Source organism: Stigmatopora argus, chromosome 16, assembly GCF_051989625.1.
Source record: "Stigmatopora argus isolate UIUO_Sarg chromosome 16, RoL_Sarg_1.0, whole genome shotgun sequence".
In the NCBI taxonomy this organism is placed as follows: Eukaryota; Metazoa; Chordata; class Actinopteri; order Syngnathiformes; family Syngnathidae; genus Stigmatopora; species Stigmatopora argus.
Genome location: NC_135402.1, coordinates 8,779,165 through 8,800,704, shown reverse-complemented (window position 1 = coordinate 8,800,704; position 21,540 = coordinate 8,779,165). Strand labels below are relative to the sequence as shown.

Sequence of the window (21,540 nt, the reverse complement as noted above, 5' to 3'; positions counted from 1 at the left end):
AGTCAGACTCAGACTTGTTTAATGGACCTCCGTGTTTCAACTTTTGATTTTCATGATGAATAACTCATTAGTACTTAATTTATATATAATTTGGACACCCCTGTTTTACTCAGTACTTAAAATATGTCAGATTAGCAGTCTTCCCCATCTCTGAACACTTTTGCACCAAGCAAATATTGAATTACAAATGTCCCAACTGTGTACAAAACAGAAGTTTTTACACAGTATTCCAAATTTCCGTAGTTTGTGGTTTTGGTAAGAGGAAAATCTTAATTAGAAAATGTACAAGGGACTGCATGAGAAAGTTAAATGTGCGTGTAATTGCTCAATAAACATTTATTGGTTTCATCGTTGATGTTAAAGTGCTCTAATATGACAATATGTTATTTTTTTAAGTACTACTAGTACTTCTGCTAAATTTCTATCGCTGATCCAAGACGTTTCAAAAGCTGAAGTGAGTAACAGAAGCCACTGGGTGGCAGTGTTGTCAACGTGTTAACATGGCGCGGGTATGTGACGTCACATGTCAACATCACGCAAACTACGTACCCTGGCCAATCGGCGTCGAGTAGAAGATGGCCTCGGTGAGGAGGCATCGCGGAGTGAGAGCCGAACGTCGTTCGGTCAGTAAACAAAACTGGAGCAGACTTCGCTCCTACTAAGAGACCCGCCGGATCTGACCTTTACCGTTTCACGCGCACCCGTAAAACATCTACCGGTGTCCTCCTACTTTTTCCTCCGCCTCGATCGCTTTTTTTTTGGGTGCGGGGGGGCTCTTTGGCGTCAAGTTGGAAAAGCTCCGCTAGCCCTGGCTAACCGCGTAGCTTCCTTTACTCCTTGAATTGGGCATTGATGGACCTGCAACGGCGAAAAAAGTATATATTTCTTACATTTTTGTTTCGTTGTTTTACTACTTGGTGAAACAACATGTGTAAATTGGTTTGAAAAGTACGGACTTGTGGAGTTGAACAAAAAGGGGCCAGCCGAGACGGCTCCAGTTGGCCGTCATGTATTTCCTCACTGGCTGGCCACGGAGGCTCCTTTGCCCGCTGAGGAGCGCCGAGGATCCCTTCCACATCCAGCCCAGCTCACAGCGCTTGTATTTCGCTCTGCTTTCTGAGACACAGCTCAGCATCTGGTTCAGTCGGGTAAGAGAGACGCGCCATGCACGACACAGTAGCAGCATGCAAATAATCACTGCAAAATACATCCGCGTATTGCCACCATTGCCACCGCTGTTATGGAATCTGATGGCATATGTAAAGGTATTTTAAGTATGTAAATGTAGAAAGATATACTACTCTGTACATTAGCAAACGACGCCCTGGTGCTACTTGATGAATGTTGTTTATACATGTCCAACTCTTCGAAAATCGTTTAACTCGTGCATCAAGCACTATTACCTCCCTCATAAGTGGTTGAATTCTTTCCAACAATGTCAGCATGTTACACACAGTGGTTATTTGTCAGCCCAGGTGCACTAAAAAGGCAATTAAATTCGTACTGTAAATGTTTGTATTCCAGTAGGGGTTTTAGAAGGAATAGACCAGGGGTGCCCATTAAGTAGATCGGGATCTACCGGTAGATCGCCAAGGAACTATCGGTAGATTGCCAATGAGCTATCGGTAGATCGCCAATGAACTATCGGTAGATCGCCAAGGAACTATCGGTAGATCGCCAAGGAACTATCAGTAGATCGCCATGGAACTATCGGTAGATCGCCAAGGAACTATCGGTAGATCGCCAAGGAACTATTGGTAGATTGCCAAGGAACTATCGGTAGATCGCCAAGGAACTATCGGTAGATCGCCATGGAACTATCCGTAGATCGCCAAGGAACTATCGGTAGATCGCCAAGGAACTATCGGTAGATCGCCAAGGAACTAGTATCAATAGATCACCAAGGAACTAGTATCGATAGATCGCCATTGAACTAGTATCGGTAGATCGCCAAGGAACTAGTATCGGTAGATCGCCAAGGAACTAGTATCGGTAGATCGCCAAGGAACTAGTATCGGTAGATCGCCAAGGAACTAGCATCGGTAGATCGCCAAGGAACTAGTATCGGTAGATCGCCAAGGAACTAGTATCGGTAGATCGCCAAGGAACTAGCATCGGTAGATCGCCAAGGAACTAGCATCGGTAGATCGCCAAGGAACTAGCATCGGTAGATCGCCAAGGAACTAGCATCGGTAGATTGCCAAGGAACTATCGAAGAAAGATGAGTTCAGGCTTCAGGTGAGAGATAAAAAAAAATTGAAATGTTGCTCTTTGACCAGCAGTGTGAATCAAGTCGAAAGTTCCCTTGTTGTGTATACAAATATAAAGATCACAGAACATAACACCGAAATTTGACAAATAGGGATATTTTATGTATGAACACCAGCAGAACATATTTAAAGGTATCGAGGACAGCACCACTGAGTTATTATAATACCTACAACAAAGGAAATGTGCTATTGTTTTTTCCTGAGCATCATTTAGGACGTGACCATGCTTTTCTTCTCCTTGTTCTTTCCACGCCAGTATTACAGAAGAGGCTAGTGCAAAGGAGAGATGTGACTAGCACATCTGTTAAGTCTATTTTGCTGCATGAACTGAACTACCCTCCCTGCTTGGATCGATTTTGGGCCAGGTTTGAGGGAAAAAAAACAATTTGATATTAAATCTTGGACATATAGGACAAATATATTAGGTCGCTGTGGTCGTGTGCACAAACGTAATTAGCAGTGCTTGTGGAGGAAGTGGATTGCAGTTTTTTGTCGTCAGGGCAGGTATGGAACACATTACGAAAGCTTCAAGACATTTCGAGTCTTACAGGAAAGACAGAAAATTGAATACAATCAAATTCCAACCTGTTATTTATCTTTGACAGAATTAAAAGCTGGAAACTATTCCTAAGCCTGAAATGCTTGATGTGTGAAGGGCATTATAGTGTCCTGTTTATTCAAGGTTGCCAAAGTTTATAGTTCCGTCATGTCTCCCGACCATTTTTACACACGATATTTTTTATGTATATTTATTTTCTTCTCTATGTCCTCACGTGCAGCCTAGTGTTTTGATCGCCAGCTACATCGAGTCTACCAAGGCAGTGGCACAGTTTGGATTCTACCAGAAATCTGAATGGAAACCTGATGACTCCATGATAGCTGTAGCAGTAAGTGAATATTACTATATGCCCTGATGCCCCTTGCAGTAAATGTGTATTAGTAGTAGTGTCATTTTGTGAAATGGATTGTTGATTAGTTGTGTAAAAATGAAAGACAGCCTGCTACCAGCAGAGGCACCATTTTTTTTAAATAAAGAATTAAATCATATAAATCAATGAGTATACACAAACCAGTAATTTGGCGTAATTTTCCACTTTCTCTTGTCAGATGACTATTATTGATTTTCCTGAGTGATTATCCTGTTTATTTTTACAAACTGACGGCCTCTTAAGTCGGCACTCAAGTATTTGTTGTTGTTTTTCTTGTGGAAACTAGAGATGCATTCAAACCAGGAATGTCCATGTTCGCTTTCTTTGGCCCGGACCAAAATTCATTTGGTCTAGACTAGTTTGGTGCTGTTAGTTTTCCCATTGCAATTGTTGCAAGGGACCCATGATTTGACAACAAACTTTTGCATGCTCAAACATTGTTCAATCATTGGACACAACGGTCTGGGCGAGGTAAAATACGGAAGTAAACAATCACGGGGATCCAGTGTGCAGCACTCGTGCTCATATTGATTTGGTTCATCCATATGTCAAACCCTGACTAATGTTAGTTGATGTACTGTGAACTAAACAACATTTCCCATAATCCATCACTTCTCTGTGCTACGGAAGTTTGTTTTGTGCAAATAGGTGTGTGATTTCAGCTTTGGTCCGAACCACCAATTGCTTTCACGCATAAATTAACCACACCACGGTCCACTTGGAAGTGAACCGAGACTTTGTCAGGTATTGGTACGGCTATTTGGTATGCTCCAGGGTAAAAAAAATAAATACCGCATTTTCACGACTATAAGGCGCACTGCATTATAAGGCGCACCACATTATAAGGCGCACCGCATTATAAGGCGCACTGCATTATAAGGCGCGCCGCATTATAAGGCGCGCCGCATTATAAGGCGCGCCGCATTATAAGGCGCGCCGCATTATAAGGCGCACCGCATTATAAGGCGCACCGCATTATAAGGCGCACCGCATTATAAGGCGCACCGCATTATAAGGCGCACCCTCAATGAATGACACATTTTATTTTTTTTTCCATATATAAAGTACACTGGATTATAAGGCGCCCTGTCTATTTTGGAGAAAATTTAAGACTTTTGAGTGCGCTTTATAGTCGTGAAAATATGGTAAATAAAAATCCTGAAATGCTGTATCGAGATATGATATTTGATTTAAATCTGGTTGCCGCTACTCTATTCTCACAGTGTAGTTTATGATGGTCTTTAATTGATGCACAGAGACAAAAACAATGAACTGTTGTTTCATTTTTGAATTTTTTTATCCAGATGACGGTGGAATGTGTTACACCTAAATTTTTTGAAATTGTAGAATTTGGTTTTATTTTGTTTTCTTCTTTTCTAATTGAAATTTGCACTGCAATTGATAGTAATAATAATGGAGGATATTTTTCACTTTTCTTGTTAATAAAAAAAAACAAATAAAGAACAAAAATATATATTTCATCTCAAGATGGAAATTTTAATAATCATTATTTAAGTTTTGATAGTGGAAATTTAATCTGATTTTGTGTGCTTATAATGCTAACCTATGGTTAACGGTTGTAAAATCATAATTACAGGATACATTTACAGGGAAAACAGTTGTACACCACATACTTTTGCCAATGCATAACGCTGTTGGTGGAAACACTTTCAATACTTCAATTCATTTCTGGCTTTGTTTTGGCTAGTAATGCAGCAAATTCTTCCGAACTGAGCGCATCGCTTGTGGAAAACGCTCTGGAGTACCTCTGCATGACTTGATGTTAACACAAAAGAATATTTGAACCAAAAATCAGGATGTGTAGCCAGAAAATGTGTTTGATATGCAAAGTTTCTTGATCCCTGTTGTGTGAGGTTATGTTGTCCTTTGTGACCACTAAGTATCAGAATACAAATGTCATTAGAGCCTTGAGCCTAGGTTAATGTTTGGGGTAATTTGCAAAAGGAATTGCCTCGAGGCGTTCCCTTGATACGCCACGCTCCCAGTAATGGCTAGTCGAGGAAGCATTCCCTGGTATTTTTAACTCCAGCCGCCTCTCCACTCTGTTGTTTTTTGGATGGAGCAGAAATGGAAATGGGCCCGACCTTCTTCCTTAAACATCGTAGCAGCCATTCATGTGTGTTTTAGCCCAGAAATATGACTAGAAAAGGGGCCACTGGGGTCACTGGAGAAAAGCATGAATGTTGAGTGATGATTGGTTAAGAGTTTTTTTGTTCTTGCTATTCTCATTTTTACACAAATGGCCAACGCTATGGAAAATGCAATCTTAAAATTACACCGGAGGCAGTCCTAAATTTGCAATGGAATCCGTTTTCTGTCACGTCAACGTAACCCAAATCAATCACTGTCTTATAACATTGTTTATATTATATAACACTTCATCACTGTTACTGCTACTTGACCTCAGATAATCCCACATAATTTGCTCAAATTATCACAAAGGAGGACAAACTTTATTTTTTTGCGTACATTTTAGACAGCATTTGAAAATGTAATTTTAAAACTTGAGTAAATTTTTTTTTATTCCTTTGCTTTGAACACAGCATGCTCTTGTTTGCGTACCTTTTTTATTTATTTGTTTTTATTCGATTGTCAGTTTGTCTTCATTCTAAGTAACCATTGTTACTGTCAATTTCTGTTAAACGTTTTCAAATAAAAAAAAAAACAAGTGTGCCCATATTAAAAAGGGATTGCACACTTAACTCCTATAAACTTTCTTTCACTTATCACATACTACTGTTTCTATGTTGTATGATATATTTAATTGAAATTGCATGCTATTGTGTTTTTTATTCCCCAATATTGTATAAGAATTTTATTTGAGTTATAAATTTGAATTTTCCTATGTGACTACCAAAGTGGTTTGTATTTAAATTGCTTAAATGTGACTATCAATAACTGGGCATGCAAAGTTAGAGATATATAAAGACTTAACACTGTTCACATGCAAGTCATTACTTGAATAGTCGTTTCATATCCATACTGGTGTTCTACCGTAAATTTTCTTTTCCCCTTTTAAGCAATAGTGAGACAGACAGTTCATTTTTTTTGGTTTGGCCCTCACCAGTCAAGATTGTTTTTCCAGAACTCAGTTGAGGTCTTGGTCATGTGTCAGGCCAAGGCTGTGCTTCTTTACTCCCTACTTTATATTGCTGAAGGCTTTATGCCTTCTCTCTGCTACTGTTTTTTTATGTTGACCATGGTGATGTTCTATTCCAATAAAAGCAATACTATCACCACACTGGAAAATAGGAAAATAGTTTTAAAGTACCACAAGACTCTGAGCTAAACATCATCACATAGTGAAAAAAAAAAATAGCCGTCTATTAGCCGTTATGGTTTTATAGCCACATTTTGACTGAGCCCTACAGTGTGGTTCAGTTCACTGGGTACACATTTGAAAAGTTTTAAAGGTCTATAAAATAAATCATCTTGGTACCTCTCTGTAGAAAAAAGAAAAACTCTGGTTATTCAAATAAAAATTCTCGTTCAGAATATTTGTTCAATAGAATTTGTATAATAATTAAATAAAAATGACTAATGATAAAGGCCTTGACAAAAAACTATGGTTGCCATAACTTAATATTTGTTGCACAACTTTTTTTACGGTGAGCAAATGATTTGTAAATTTCCAGGAGAGAGGTCATTACGGTAGGTAAATTATTTGTAAGTGTTTATGTGAGAGGTCATTACGGTAGGCAAATGTAAGCAACACTACCAGAATGTTTTAGAGAAACTCATGGTTCCCTCTGCTGGGTGTACGTACATAATTATGGAGTTGAAGATTTTATGCCGTCACGGTACTTGACCCGCCAGCCAATTCACCAGACCTCAACCCCATTGAGATTTTAAGGGGTATTATGAACAAAGAGGAGCTGACACATTGCTGTCAGCTCCAAGCACAGCTGAGCTTCCATAACTCCTGGGGAATACCTGAAAAGATTGTTTTGACTTATACAAAGTCTGTTTTCAAAATATGACGAAACTCTGATCTAAGGTCCTACTGTGCATACAACACACATTTCAGAGCTTTAAATTAAATCTTTTTTTAAAAGAAAAATTGATGTTATACCCCTACATGTTTTTTTTAATTTACTACATGCTTATCTTTCTATTAAGATGTACTAAATATGAACTAATCTTTTGTTTTCTTGGTTTCCAGACTGCCAAAGGCTACATTCTGTTGTTCTCAGTACTTGGTGGTGGGGATGACAAGTACCTCTATGAACCTGTTTACCCCAAGTGAGTGTTTCTTTTTTTAAAAAATATGTATACATCTATTTTTGTTCTTAATCTTTCTCTGGGGAAAGTAGATTCACATTCCGCCATGGCATACCAACAGATGTAAACATGTTGGAGCATGACTTGCACATACAGAAGTGCCCAGAGAGTTCATTCATTTATTTTCCGTATCGCTTCTTGTTGGGGTAATCATTATTATAAATGTGTTTGCAATGAATATAAAGCCTTATAATATACATGCTTACTATATTAATCAATATATTTGCTTATTAGGAATAGTAATGCTCATCCTAAATGTGTAACTATATTAAACAATATAGTTATATGTGTTGATCGCTTTCAACGAAGACAAACGCTTACGCCAAGGTCGCTCTCCAGGACAGCTGGGTCCAGCGAGAGATACAAGTTCGAAAGGACATAAAACAATCCACTGAGTTCTTGCTCCGAGGACTGATTACTGGAAGATACGCCTCAACCCCTGCCCCAGATGCGAGTTCGCAATGAAGATCGGTGGATTGTTTTATGTCCTTTCGAACTTGTATCTCTCGCTGGACCCAGCTGTCCTGGAGAGCGACCTTGGCGTAAGCGTTTGTCTTCGTTGAAAGCGATCAACACATATAACTATATTGTTTAATATAGTTACACATTTAGGATGAGCATTACTATTCCTAATAAGCAAATATATTGATTAATATAGTAAGCATGTATATTATAAGGCTTTATATTCATTGCAAACACATTTATAATAATGATTACCCCAACATTCCCCCCTATATTATAAATTTGCACATGATCCCCTTAATAAAACTTCCTTTCAGCTTTATTCCATTAATTCCAAATGAACATATAGTAACATCCCAGAATGAACCCAACACTTCTCCGCACAAGGGTCACTGGGGGTGTTGGTGCCTGTCCCAGCCAACTATGGGCAGCAGGCTGGGGGTGGTGTAGATACCCTGATTTGGTGGCCACACTGAATTTGATCACATTATAAAATAGAGATGTCCCAGGAAGGATCATGTGATCGGAAATTGGGCCCGATCACATCATTATCAGAGAATCAGGTGAAAAAATCTGGGTTTTAAATTGTATTTACCGTATTTTCATGACTACAAGGCGCACATAAAAGTCTTAAATTTTCTCCAAAAAAGACAGGGCGCCTTATAATCCAGTGCGTTTTATATATGGACCAATACTAAAAATGTTATCACGATAAAATAAAATAAATCAGTCGAGACTGTGAACTATATATATATATGGATGAATATCGAATCGCAACATGAGATTATGGCTACGTGAGGCGTATGTCAAGCGACCGGATGGCTTTTTTCACGGCTCGCCGTCACTTTTGATTTGCGACCAAGTCACGAAAATGAAATGATGACGTGAGTACATTGTAAAATGGCTAAATAAAGTACAACCGAACTCAGTTTTGCTTCCATTGCCTTTTTAAAAACGTGTTTTTAGCGTGTGGGTGTAGCGTGCATGTTTAAGCTGGTGTATGTTTTGCCATGCCTGTGTGCGTCTACAAAAACGGTGCGTCCTTTGTATGTTTAAAATACAAAAATAGCACTAATTACTGACACTGCGGCAAAAAACATGATGCGCTGTATAGTCGTGAAAATACGGTGTTTATTTTTAAATAATAAATCCTTGGTTGTTCTTGACTACGATAGATGGCCTATCAATTTTGAGTAAACTGATTATTCAAATTGGGGGATTACAGGCTTTTTCTCCATTCTTAATCAATTTTCGAGCTATCAGCAGATCCACAAAATCAGGTCACTCGGATGCACAAATATATGGTTGGGACATCCCTATTATAAACCAAATTGTTCATATAACAATGACACTGCTACTTATGATTATTTTTATAATTATTTTTCTTCATGAAATAGGGATATATTACACAATAAATAACATTCTGTTTTTATTTGTTAAAATTAAGCTATAGTACAAATCCATTGGGATGACACACCTAAATCTTGCAGAGTCCTTGGTATAAAAAAATAAATAAATCAACATTTTCAACATTTAGTTGCTTTTTGGTGACATGTTTGCACGTCTGCATGTGTAGGGGTAGCCCCCGTGTGAAGGTATCCCAAGGTTACAAGGAGGAGCAATGTGCCCCTGTTTTGTCACTGGAGATAAGGAAGCCTGTTGATTTGGAGGCCCCCATCACAAGGTAAGCTGTTGACTTTATCAATTTTATCTCTCCTCGTCACATCAATCTATCAGTTGTCTATGTTGCGTCTGCCGGTTTGCCCCTAGGGTAGTGTCATGTGTCGCACTGTCCTGGTACTCGGCCTTTTCTGCTACCCACAAGTCACGTCTTGATTAAAATCTCAAATTGCCAAATAGTCCAATTTGTAGGGTTGTTAGGTTGGTCACATTTGTCCATGGTAAAATCATGCCTGCTTTTGTGGAGTCTTGAACCAATGCGGTAAGAGTAGCTTACTAATTGGTGCCACCAAGTCGTTTTTATTTAGGTCGTGCCTGCCTTGGTGTTCACAGCAAACATTTTTGAGTTTTTCTCTGGGCCCTAAAGCAGGGGTTGGGAACATGTGGCTCACGTGCCATATCTGGCTCTTTGAATGAGCCAATTTGGCTCCCCGCCAACTTTGTCTGCACCTGAGTTTTTATAAGCACTTCAGTTGTATTTGGTCTGTGTAAAATTAATTTATAGACCTTTTAAGATAGTTTGTTGCTACTGCAGTCAGTGGAATGTTTATTTTTTTTACATTTAATTTTACGTAGGGCAGAATATTCAAACGGTTTGTTTCCAACCAAAAGAAAAAAAGCAGTTGTGTGTGTTTTTTCATTTGCTTTTAACCACATGCATTTTATATAGTCATCCTGTTGGGATAGTTTTGTTAAATTGAAAAAGGGCTTATTATTTTTTACTTTGTTGAGGTATTAGATCAGGGCGCTGTCTTGGCTGATCCTCAAAATGAGGTGATATCGACAAGTTGCATTTCACATGTTTATCAAAAACTTAAACCTACAATTGAATTTGTACCCCATGTATTATATTTATGGACAAAACGGTGCCCTGAATAGTAGGAAGTGGAACGCGAATGGAGGCCGAACAATGATATCGGTGACGTCACCAAACCACAGGATATTCTCAGAAAATGTTGAAAGATGTTCATCTATTTTGGTTATAAGTCAGCTTTTGACTGGTGCATTGAATTGACCTTTTATTATTATTATTTTAATCGTTTAGTAGCAGAGAACTTGTGGAGAAAAAAATAACTATTGCAAAATTGAGGGATGGAGTTACAAAACAACTCTGTTGTCTCTATTATGCCCCCTTTCAGCCCCTGACTATTCAAGCTTTTCCGGTTGACCTAGGCTTTTGAAAAATATACAAACTAGCTAACTGGTGAACAATCATCACAACAAAGCTTTGGACAGGATTGCTGGGTTTATATTTATAAGGTCCTCACGCTCTACGTGGATTCTAACATAACAATTGTTTTAATAGCAATGCAGATTTTAAGATTTCATATAGTCTATGCTTCTACATGTATTCTGTAAACTATTGTATAAGAGTAGTAGTCATTAGAGCAGTGCAAAATCAGATTTCTATAATTCTTTAGAGGCAACACATTTTTGGTGAGCAGTAAAAGTGCAAAACATGAATGCATTAAACACATCTTTGTAAATGAAACAATAGTTATAATACTATGCAAAACACTTAATTATTAACCAAAAATAAATGAATAAAATGAACTCAAAAGTTCCTTTTTTGTCTCTGTAGAAATTACATAACAGAAATATAAACTTTACTGTTCCAAGCATCAGCTTTGTTTGTTGACTGACAAGTGCTTTCAAGCGCTTTTTGTTCATAGAACATTCTAAGGCAGGGGTTGTCAATCTCAGTTTGGTTCGTGAGCCACATTAATGCCAACTAAAACTCATGTAGGCCGGACCATTTTATATTTATATATTTTATATCTGGCCCACAAAGTTAGGTTAGAACTTTATTTCATTCCGTATTCGGGAAATTTCTTTGTTGCAGTAGCAAGACATACCCAAGACACACAAGACATTGTAGACCTAGGTAAAAAAAACTGGAGCCACACACAGGTAGTCCACAAGGTGCATACCTTCTGCAGACTGAGACTGAGGTTACCGCACAGTTCCTCAGTAGTCTGGAGGTTTTAAAGATCATCTAACGCACTTCCCGCCATTGACGGCACTAGATGTTGAAGACGGAAAAGGGCCATACCAGTGGGGCAATCTTATTAAACTACAAATGATATTAAAGCTTTAAAATAACTGAGTTGCCCGTATTACAAAAACAAATTTGGTTTCATTGGTAATCGAAAGTTAACTCTTACCAATCTGTAAACATTTTCACCCCGAGTGCCGACTACACATAAAAATAAACTGCAGTATGCACATTATCTTTTCTGATTCATTGAATCGTTTATCTTTTGTTCCACCTGCTAGTCTCCAGTCTCTTCAGGAGGAGTTGCTGGTGTGCACCGCAGACGGCTATCTCCACGTGCTGAACTGGGACGGCCTGGGCGGCAACGGACGCATGTCCATTTGTCTCAGCACAATTCCCTTTTCGCTCGACCTGCAATCTGCTCGAGGTTTGATTAGACCGTACAGACTGTCTGTTTTGACTCTGCTTGACTTTTAACACCAATGTTTTTCAAACGGTCAGACCCCTAAAGAGCTAGGAGCCGCAAAAAAATTCATATATATTAGATTAGTAAATGTCCATTTATTCATTCACTCGTCTTTCGTACTGCTTCTCCTCACAAGGGTCGCGGGGGGTGGTGGAGCCTATTACAGCCAACTACTGGCAGCAAGCGGGGGATACTCCGAATTGGTCACCAGCCAATCGCAGGGCACAATGAAATGGACAACCATTCACGCTCACCATCACACCGAGTGGGAATTGAACCTATACCGCTTGCGCCAAAGTCAGGCAGAAGAACCACGGTACTCGGACGTTTTGTCGAAAGACGTTTGGTCGACCGGACGTTTGGTCGACCGGCCGTTTGGTCGACCGGACGTTTGGTCGAACGGACGTTTGGTTGACCGGATGTTTGGTCGCCGGGTTGTTACTGTTGAAACCAGCTCTCAAAATTATAATCATGAGAGAGAGAGAGACAGTGAGTTTAATATCTAAATATCTAATATGAAAATATCATCAGTAAACTCTGTCATAATTTGACAGCGAGTGAACCCGGCGACCAAACGTCCGTTCTACCAAACATCCGTTCTACCAAACGTCCGTTCTACCAAAGGTCCGTTCTACCAAAGGTCCGTTCTACCAAACGTCCGGTCGACCAAACGTCCGGTCGACCAAACGTCTGGGGACCAAACGTCTTTCGACGAAACGTCCAGTCACAAAGAACCACTGCACAATCGGGTGGACTGTCCATTTATTCTTGAAGACATTGTAATGAGTATGCGAAAAAATGATAGCAAGCAGCATAGTACACACATGTATACTAAGGCACTCACGACATACGAGTTAAAATCAAGTTTTAGGTTTTGGCCAGTGAAAAAGCTCCAATATTAGTTTGACGTGGCAAATGAATCGATCATCCCTGCAATGTACACAGAATTACTTCTAGCTCTTTAACGCTCTTCATTGTGAGCTCTCCAAGTTAATGAATATCACGTTGATTGCTGTTAATAACAGCAATTGAGCTAATATGGAGTTGCAAAGTTGAGGCAAGGTGAAATGAGGCGTTCCCTGCGCCCGAAACCTTTGAGAACATCTGGTGTTGACAACAGGGTGGTGACAAAGTTAACGAAAGGAATTCCAGAAATGTAAACTTGTTTGTGTCTAGGCGGCCCATCTTTGGAACTGGAGGGTGTCCATATCCGCTGCGTGGAATACTGCGAGACGCTGGATGGCTTCGCCGTGGTGCTCAGTGACGGGCGCCTGGGTTTTGTCACACCGCTCAGCAGCTCCATCACTGCGGACGTGAGAACGCTGTTATACAAGATCTATTCCATTTCACAAATTTGAACTCTGATTTGCATGCATACACAATAGCTCAGTGAGCTGAAGGTCAAATTGGACTTATAAACGATGTGCTGTTCTCAGGTGCTGGGAAATTACAAGAAGCGTGTTCAAAATTCAAGGACATTGTCTTTTCACAATTAAATGTTTGAGGCTCATCTAGTATTATTTAGATTGTTTATTCAAGTGAAGTAGCTCTTATTATTGTCGCAGGGTTCAAATCCAGAGAAAAATATCTAGCGTCTTATTGAAAATTACAATATACATTTGCCTTGGCTCAGTCAAGATAAGTTGTTAATAAATATTTTCTTCTGTGTCTAGCAGCTGCAGGGCGTCTGGGCTGCAGATGTGAGCGATGGCACATGCGTGGCGGTCAACAACAAGTACAGACTCATGGCGTTTGGCTGCGCTAGGTAAGGGGCCTCACTAACATTTGTGTGAGAAAAAGGAGGTCGGGATGTACACCTGCTGGAGACCCCTCTCTCTCCAGTGTATTTTTTGTGCTTTGTTTTAAGGCAGTGTTTCCCAACCACTGTGCCAAGGGAAATTTCAAGAAGTCATACAATGTAATATTCAGATAGAAAAATGAATATGAATATAACAAGATTAAAATTGAACAGTTACAAGGTTAAAATCAAAATATGATGAACGTTAAATTATAGAAGACTATCACAAGACTCAAATTGTGAAACCGTCATTTTGTTCCTTATTTTTCTGTAACATGAACCAGAAGTTGTTTGGTTTCTAGGGCATCAACTTTTGGTGACTTTTTTTGCGTAATATTAAGAGATTTAAGTAATATTTGGAGAAAAGTCATAAAATTATGTGATTAAAAACATTACATTACCTATTTTTGCATCACTCGAACTGGAAGTTGTTCAGGGTCCACAGACATCCACTTTTGGTGACATTGGGTCAGTGAAAAATTTGATTTTGGAATAATTTTGAAGGTTTATCTGATTCCTGCTGATAAAACTTTGATGGGAATGACTATTGTTAATATAAGCGACATAGTTTTAAATTAAAAGATTTTCAGAAGGTGGTGTCCCTTGAGATTTTTTTCAACGCAAAAAGTGTGCCGCAGCTCAAAAACGGTCGGAAAACACTGTTTTAAGGCACTGTTGCAATTGTTTTCCTTTAATTATATTCTGATGTTGTGGAGAACATTTCCCATCCAAATCTACCAATATTATCTTTCTGCGATAATTCATATATTTTTAATGAATATTTTTCTTGAAAAATTATAACATTTTGGAGTTTAAAAAACAAAAAAAATCCAGTAAAATGGTCATCCGCACTTGATTTTTTTTGTTTACATTCGGACAGCTGTTATGCGGAGGGTGATTATTTTGTCAAGCTGGTGAAAGATAGCAGCACCCAATAGACTCTTCACAATATTTTTCCTTTCTACAGGGTGTAGGGGTCATGGCACCAACATTTTTTGGCTATTTTTGCTACTTAGGCCTGACATCTCGACAATTTTCCCCAAAATGTTTCAGTTAAAATATTTTTTTATTGTTTATTTTAATCAACGATACTGATTCTGCGTTTGTGAATGCGATGCATGTGTAAAAGTGTCAATGCGCTCATGTGTAGCCCTCACAATTTGCCTCTGTTTATGTACGTCTGTTATTCACAATGCAGCATTGGCTCAAGAAGCCTTCATGCATTTGCTAGCGTGCCACAAAGCGTGATTGTTAAGCATCCGGTGTAAGAATGTGTCAGGTCGTGTTTGCCCAGGCTCCCCTAGTGTGTGCTTGTCAGAAGCATACCGTCAGCCACTTTGCCTGGCTTCTCTTTGTTTAGGAGCAGCATAGAGTGTAGGTCACATTTGATGTTTGTGGATCTGACCTTATTGTGTATTCTACTGTTTTCCAGTGGCTCAGTGCTGGTCTACATAATCGACACCGGAACTGGATCCATGCAGCTCTCGCACAAACTGGAACTCACTCCAAAACATTACCCAGGTTGTGCATCTCCTTCCTTCAAAGAAAGGCCGTTTTGTAGTTAGAAAACAACCATTGCTGGATGCATTAATTCCTTATGATATTGACCCTAATAATGTGCTTTTGATTCATACAGTATCTCAGAAATACCACGTGTGATGGTATTTCTTAAGATTTTCCCTTCAAAATAATACATTTGTACTCCCTATTAAAACCATGAATATGTAGGTGAGAATTGTGAAACAGGGGCAGCTTATACGTGAGAAATTGGAAAATGCAATGATTTTTAAGGCAATTTTAAGGATGCAGCTAATACGCGGGGCGGTTTATATGCGAGTAAATACGGTAGTCTCACTGCGGTTGACTCTTTTTGGCTGATATTGATAGTGCAGTTTGATCCCAAAACCCATTAATTTTTAAGGAGGGCATTCGTTTATGACAGAGTTCGGTCGGGCGCTACAGATGTAACCCAAATTTGTTGGTCAATCCACTAACGTATATTACTACTTGCTATTGATACGTCAAAATTTTCTGATCTGTAATTTCATGAAGCAAAAAAGGTTTGACATATCAACCCAGATAATTTGCTGCACAAAAAACAATTTGATGACGATACAATATATTCACATCAATACGATATTTACCCATCAATCACGAATCATGCCAAGACAAGGGCCTTTGATCAACATATTGATTCAAATAACTCACAGGTGTCAAAGTGGCGGCCCAAGGGCCAAATCTGGCCCGCCGCATCATCTTGTGCGGCCCGAGAAAGTAAATCATGAGTGCCGACTTTCTGTTTTAGGATCAAATTAAAATGAAGAGTATAGATGTGTATTAAATTTCCTGATTTTGCCCCTTTTAATTCAATAATTGTAAATTTTTAATCATTTTTTTCTGTGTTTTTAGTTCAAAAATCATTTTGTAAAATCTAAAAATATATAAAAAAGCTAAAAAACATTGTTTTTGATCTTTAAAAAACAGAATATTCAGGCCCTTTAATCCAGTTCATTTAATCCATTTACAAAAAAAAATCTAAATATTATATCTAAAATGCTCCGGCCCACATGAAATCGAGTTGACGTTAAAGCGGCCCGCGAACCAACCCGAGTCTGACACCCTTGAAATAACTCGATTGTTACACTCCTAAACGGAAGCACAGCCATTGTCAAATATGTAAACCTGTTGGCACTTTAAATTTATATCTTTTAGGCTTTTACCCAGCATATTGTTTTTCGACTGGTAAAGTTTCAAGTTTAATAATAAAAGGTAATTAAATACATTTTTCTAAAGTTAAGAATATTCCAATCTTTCAATATGAATTGAAAAAGTTTGGACAAATGTTACCTAATTCAAATGATTTAAAAAGCCTTGAATTAGAAGAATATTTGTGTCAAGTAGTCCATGTCATGCTAACCTCGTATTGCTTCCAGACATCTACAACAAAACGGGACCAGTGAAGCTCATCTGCTGGTCGCCTGACTTCAGTGTCGCCATGGTGACTTGGGAATGTGGCGGCCTATCACTTTGGAGCGTCTTTGGCGCTCAGCTCATCTGCACGCTAGGAGAGGACTTTGCGTGGGTAGACGCACATCAACACAAACAAAACTACAAATATAAACACCTAAATAAAGGTGTCTGTTTAAAGGTATCGCTCCGATGGCACCAAGAAAGATCCCCTTAAAATCAGCTCCATGGTTTGTGCGCTTTAATTTTAAGTTTTTTTTACCCACTGTTTTTTTTATTTATTTTAAAATGAAAGCTTAAATGTGTTTCAGAGCTGGGGAGCAGAGGGCTACCACCTGTGGGTGGTCCCAACAAGGCAGGTGAGGAGGAGCACAGAAGAGGAGCACCAAGTGGAAGAGATGGCAGAAGCGACAAAGACCACCGTACCTCCGCAGTCGCAGGCTGGAATACTGCAGTTTCACTTTATTAAGAGCGCCCTCACCGTCAATCCTTGTACGGTGAGTGGATTGACAACACATCAATACATAGATCAAATTAGATTGGATTGGATTGGATAACTTTGTTCATCCCGTATTTGGGAAATTTCGTTGTCACAGTAGCAAAAGGGTGAGGATGCAGAAATAGGAAAGGCATTTTAGACATAAATAGATAGGTAATAAGTAAGTTGATAAATAAGTTTTAATTTAAATTTTTAGGGAACCTCAAGAAAATGTGGCAAGATTCAAATTTCTGTTGGAAATAAGGAAAGTCGAGACAGCTATTTGGGATAAGAAAGTCATCAAGACCTTTGCATATCAATTTGAACTCATTAACTAGACCAGCGTCTGGCAACCCAAAATGCTGTAAGAGCCATAGTGAACGAAAAAACAAATATTTATGGAGACGCAAAAAATAAAAGCCTTATATATAATCTTTATAATGAAGGCAACACATGTTGTATGTACAGTGGCACCTCGACATACGATCTTAATCCGTTCCGGGACTGACTATGTTGAGCTTTTCGTAACTCGAGCGAACGTTTCCCATTGAAATGAACTAAAAACAAATTAATTCGTTCCAACCCTCTGAAAAAACACCACAAACAGGATATTGGATTGGAAAAATGTTTTATTTCTTCTAATTCGCCATCTATTAACAAAGTAACACATAACTAGTGGTTTAATAGTAATAAAATGTGTTTAATAGAAGTAAAATTAGACTCATTTCGCGGAGGGTAGAGACAGCGACATACACGGAGGCGGGAGATGCGTAGGAGAAACTTGTCTGAATAAATCGTTCGGTGCTCGTAGATATATCTGTTATACACGAAAGAGATGTGGCAAAAAAAGACAGTGTGCTACAATGATAAACAGCCTCTCGTGTAATGGCCACCTGTCTTGGTCGCATCTCTAAATTTTGATCGTATCTAGGGCGAATTATTCCAAATTTTCATCGTACCTCGAGCATGTCGTAGGTAGAGCTGATCGTAGCTCGAGGTACCACTGTATCTTTATTAGCCTACTGTCGAAATTGGCTAAGTTGGCTACAAATTCATCATCAGCATTCGTGATTATTGTCCCTGCAGTGCATTCTGTAGAGAACGATGCACCATGTGACTTCTCTGTTGTACGATGCCATGTCTAGTTTAACTTCATTACAATGTTAAGGAATTATGTTTCATTGCTTTGATGAAATAAAAAAAAAAATGCAATAATGAAGTCCAATTTTAGATATCATTTTTATTTTGAGAATTTAACAAAACAACAAAATTGAACGTGCATTTCGTGCCTTTTCAGCATCGTTGAACGGTAGTGATGGATTTTGGAGATGCAATTCATTTCTAAAATGTCTTTTTGCGCTCTTCTAATTTCGCCAGAAGTAATGCAATCGCACTTTTTCTCTTTTTCTTAACTGGGTACCTCACCTGGAAATGTCTTTCCACATGACTTGTTTTGTGATTTGACAACTTTTCGCTACAAAGCAAACAATTTGCCAATCCTTCCGGATTGGCAAATTGTCTTTGTGTTCGGGCCACAAGCTGTATCAAATATAAACTTATTTATTTTCTTCACTTTCTGCCATTTTGCTTTTAACGTGAGGGAATGCTTCACTTTTACAAGCCATCATCCGTGGTGTGTCTAACAGAGTAACCAGGAGCAGGTGCTGCTCCACGGCGAGGACCGTCTCTACCTGACGTGCGGTGACCCGGCACAGGCCCATAGGGCTTCAGACACGCAGTCGCAGCACCCGCGCTTTAACCCTGATGGTGACGGCCCCCTGCACCATCACCACCACCACCTCAACTCCCCCCTATCTCAGGGACTCAGCACTTTATTGGGACACAAGCACTGGCACGTGGTCCAGGTAGGCATGCCAAGTTACACTACCTTAACAAATTAAGAAACATCTGCTTCCGAGATAAAAAAAAAAAATAGCTAAATAATATTTATTGATTATTTATTGTTTGTTTGTGTGTTATTTGAGCATGTTGGGGTTATTTTGCCTCGTTATCCAATTCCCATTGTGTAGTGAATAATGGCAATTTGTAAGGTCTACCAAACAGGACTTCATATGGGGTTAACCCATTTGAACTCGTGATGTTAATATATAATTTTACTAAATCAATACATTTTGGCCATGGTCTTTTTGTTTCTTCCATGCATTTTTTTAGTCTATTTTTATAGTTCCATTCATCCATTCGACAAGGCCCGCCGTTTGTGGATTTCGTAACAAAATATGGAACCTACTGCCAATTCCATCAATTATTTTGTTAACAAAATGGGTGCCATTATCACTATAAATGGTTTCTGGGATTCCATATCGTGGAATGATATCTTTACATAATGCTTTGGCTACAGTTAACGCATCTATATGTTTTGTTGGGAAAATTTCAATCCATTTTGAAAAGGCATCGATAATCACTAAGCATTATCTTTTCCCTTCACTCTTACTTAATTCAATAAAATCCATATGTATCCTTTAAAATGGATATGTAGCTTTTGGGAATTGTCCGCGTTTTGGCCGTATATGGGGTTATGCCGAGCACAAGTGAAGCATGCTCTGCAAAAATTCTTTGCATATAGATTAAATCCATAAGTTTTGTAGTGCTGTTGTACCAAGGCACCTTCGTGGTGGAGCTTTAAATCTCATTTTACTGGTATAAGGACAATAAAAGCATTCAATTCAATAAACCCATATTTCCACAATGTTTTTTGACATAGCACAAACCTGCTTTTTATTCTTTCCTCCAGATTCATAGCACATATTTAGAGAGCAACTGGCCTATACGGGTAAGTGTTGGACTTGCAAAAATTCCACATTGATTCCTAAAAAAATGCAATATTCAAATATCCCATATTCACAGTATGATTTTGTATATTTGTGTAGTTTGCAGCCATAGACACAGCAGGGCAGTGCATGGCTGTAGCGGGAAGACGAGGCTTTGCACACTATTCCTTGTACACCAGGAAATGGAAGCTGTTTGGGAACATCACTCAAGTATGTGACTACAAAGAAAAATAAATTCCAGTAACACAACCTTTTGTAGTTAGATTTCATATTACAGAGGCATTAGAAAGTACTGTAATGCTTGCTTCCATAAAGAAATAGACGCTCGGGCCAGACTGACAGAAATACAACAGAACACCCGTAATGATCCAAAACTCTTGCCCAATCGCTCACATTTATTAACCAGTCAACACAACTCAAACAATTTTTAATCTCACTCACTAAACCAAGCAACTGAAAGCCAACAGCACTTCAGGACAAAAAGTCATATACTATTCACATTTTTCCTTTAAATAATAATAATCGGACATAGGCTTTGTCATCATCATTGTCTCAACAAACAACAACAAAAGCCTAATTGTCATCATACCCAGAAACTGCGTATGACGAAATTGGTAGTGCTTCTCCATAAGGTGCGTTTTCCCGGCAAAAGACCCAATTAAGTGATAGTTTCGGACTCGTAATTTGGCATTCTGCCGTTATGGATACATTGCATCACCCCCCGAGCGGATCACTTACCTCTCACTGTCTTTCACTTACCTTCAGTCAGCCAGTAGGAGGCAGATCACCACCCAACGTCTTTTCATATTACCTCACCCCGAAGTTATTACACAAGGGATTGTGCGTCGTGTTACCGCAAGTTTAGAGTCCTGATAGATGTGGGGGGAAAACTGTCCTTAAGCCTATTTGTCCGTACTTTGTGGGACCTATAGCGTCTGCCAGAGGGCAGCAGCTGGAACAGATTGTGACCAGGGTGGTATGGGTCCCCGATGATGTTCCTGGCTCTGCTGAGGTAACGAGGGCTGGCAATGTCTTCCAGTGAGGGCAGATAGTGCATTTGTTGTATATTATAAACCTAACAGATGACAAAATCGATAAATAAAAACATCCTCATGGACCTAACTAAAATGATAAAGCAAGGTATCACTCTATATGCTGATTGGTATGAATAGAACCCGATTAGTGATGCACCTAATATAGTTTCGTATTCTATGGTTTATCAATGGTTGTAGTGATATGCGTCTTTGTTGGTTCCTTTTAGGAGCAGAATATGACGGTGACAGGCGGTCTGGCTTGGTGGAACGACTTTGTGGTGGTGGCCTGTTACAATTTCATAGACCAGCAAGAACAAGTAAGAACTTCCCACCACAATTTTGATGATTAAATTGATTTGTCGACTGCTC

The 21,540-nt window shown here is 39.0% G+C and overlaps 1 protein-coding gene across 2 annotated transcripts in view; it reads left to right on the top strand.

Moving 5' to 3' along the window:
- Positions 1-545: 545 nt before the first annotated feature.
- Positions 546-21,540, top strand: part of ric1 (RIC1 homolog, RAB6A GEF complex partner 1) — a 32,929-nt gene continuing 11,934 nt past the window's right edge. The window contains exons 1-15 of one of the 2 annotated variants that reach the window (XM_077622615.1): positions 546-1,148; positions 3,050-3,157; positions 7,383-7,462; positions 9,540-9,647; positions 11,921-12,066; positions 13,282-13,418; positions 13,782-13,870; positions 15,336-15,424; positions 16,837-16,981; positions 17,052-17,100; positions 17,182-17,367; positions 18,995-19,213; positions 20,101-20,139; positions 20,237-20,347; positions 21,399-21,488. In XM_077622615.1, coding sequence (XP_077478741.1) covers positions 1,008-1,148; positions 3,050-3,157; positions 7,383-7,462; positions 9,540-9,647; positions 11,921-12,066; positions 13,282-13,418; positions 13,782-13,870; positions 15,336-15,424; positions 16,837-16,981; positions 17,052-17,100; positions 17,182-17,367; positions 18,995-19,213; positions 20,101-20,139; positions 20,237-20,347; positions 21,399-21,488 — 1,737 coding nt within the window. In that variant the 5' untranslated portion in view covers positions 546-1,007. Of the gene's footprint in view, positions 1,149-3,049; positions 3,158-7,382; positions 7,463-9,539; positions 9,648-11,920; positions 12,067-13,281; positions 13,419-13,778; positions 13,871-15,335; positions 15,425-16,836; positions 16,982-17,051; positions 17,101-17,181; positions 17,368-18,994; positions 19,214-20,100; positions 20,140-20,236; positions 20,348-21,398; positions 21,489-21,540 lie in introns of both variants that reach the window. The other variant, XM_077622614.1, reaches the window with a different exon arrangement.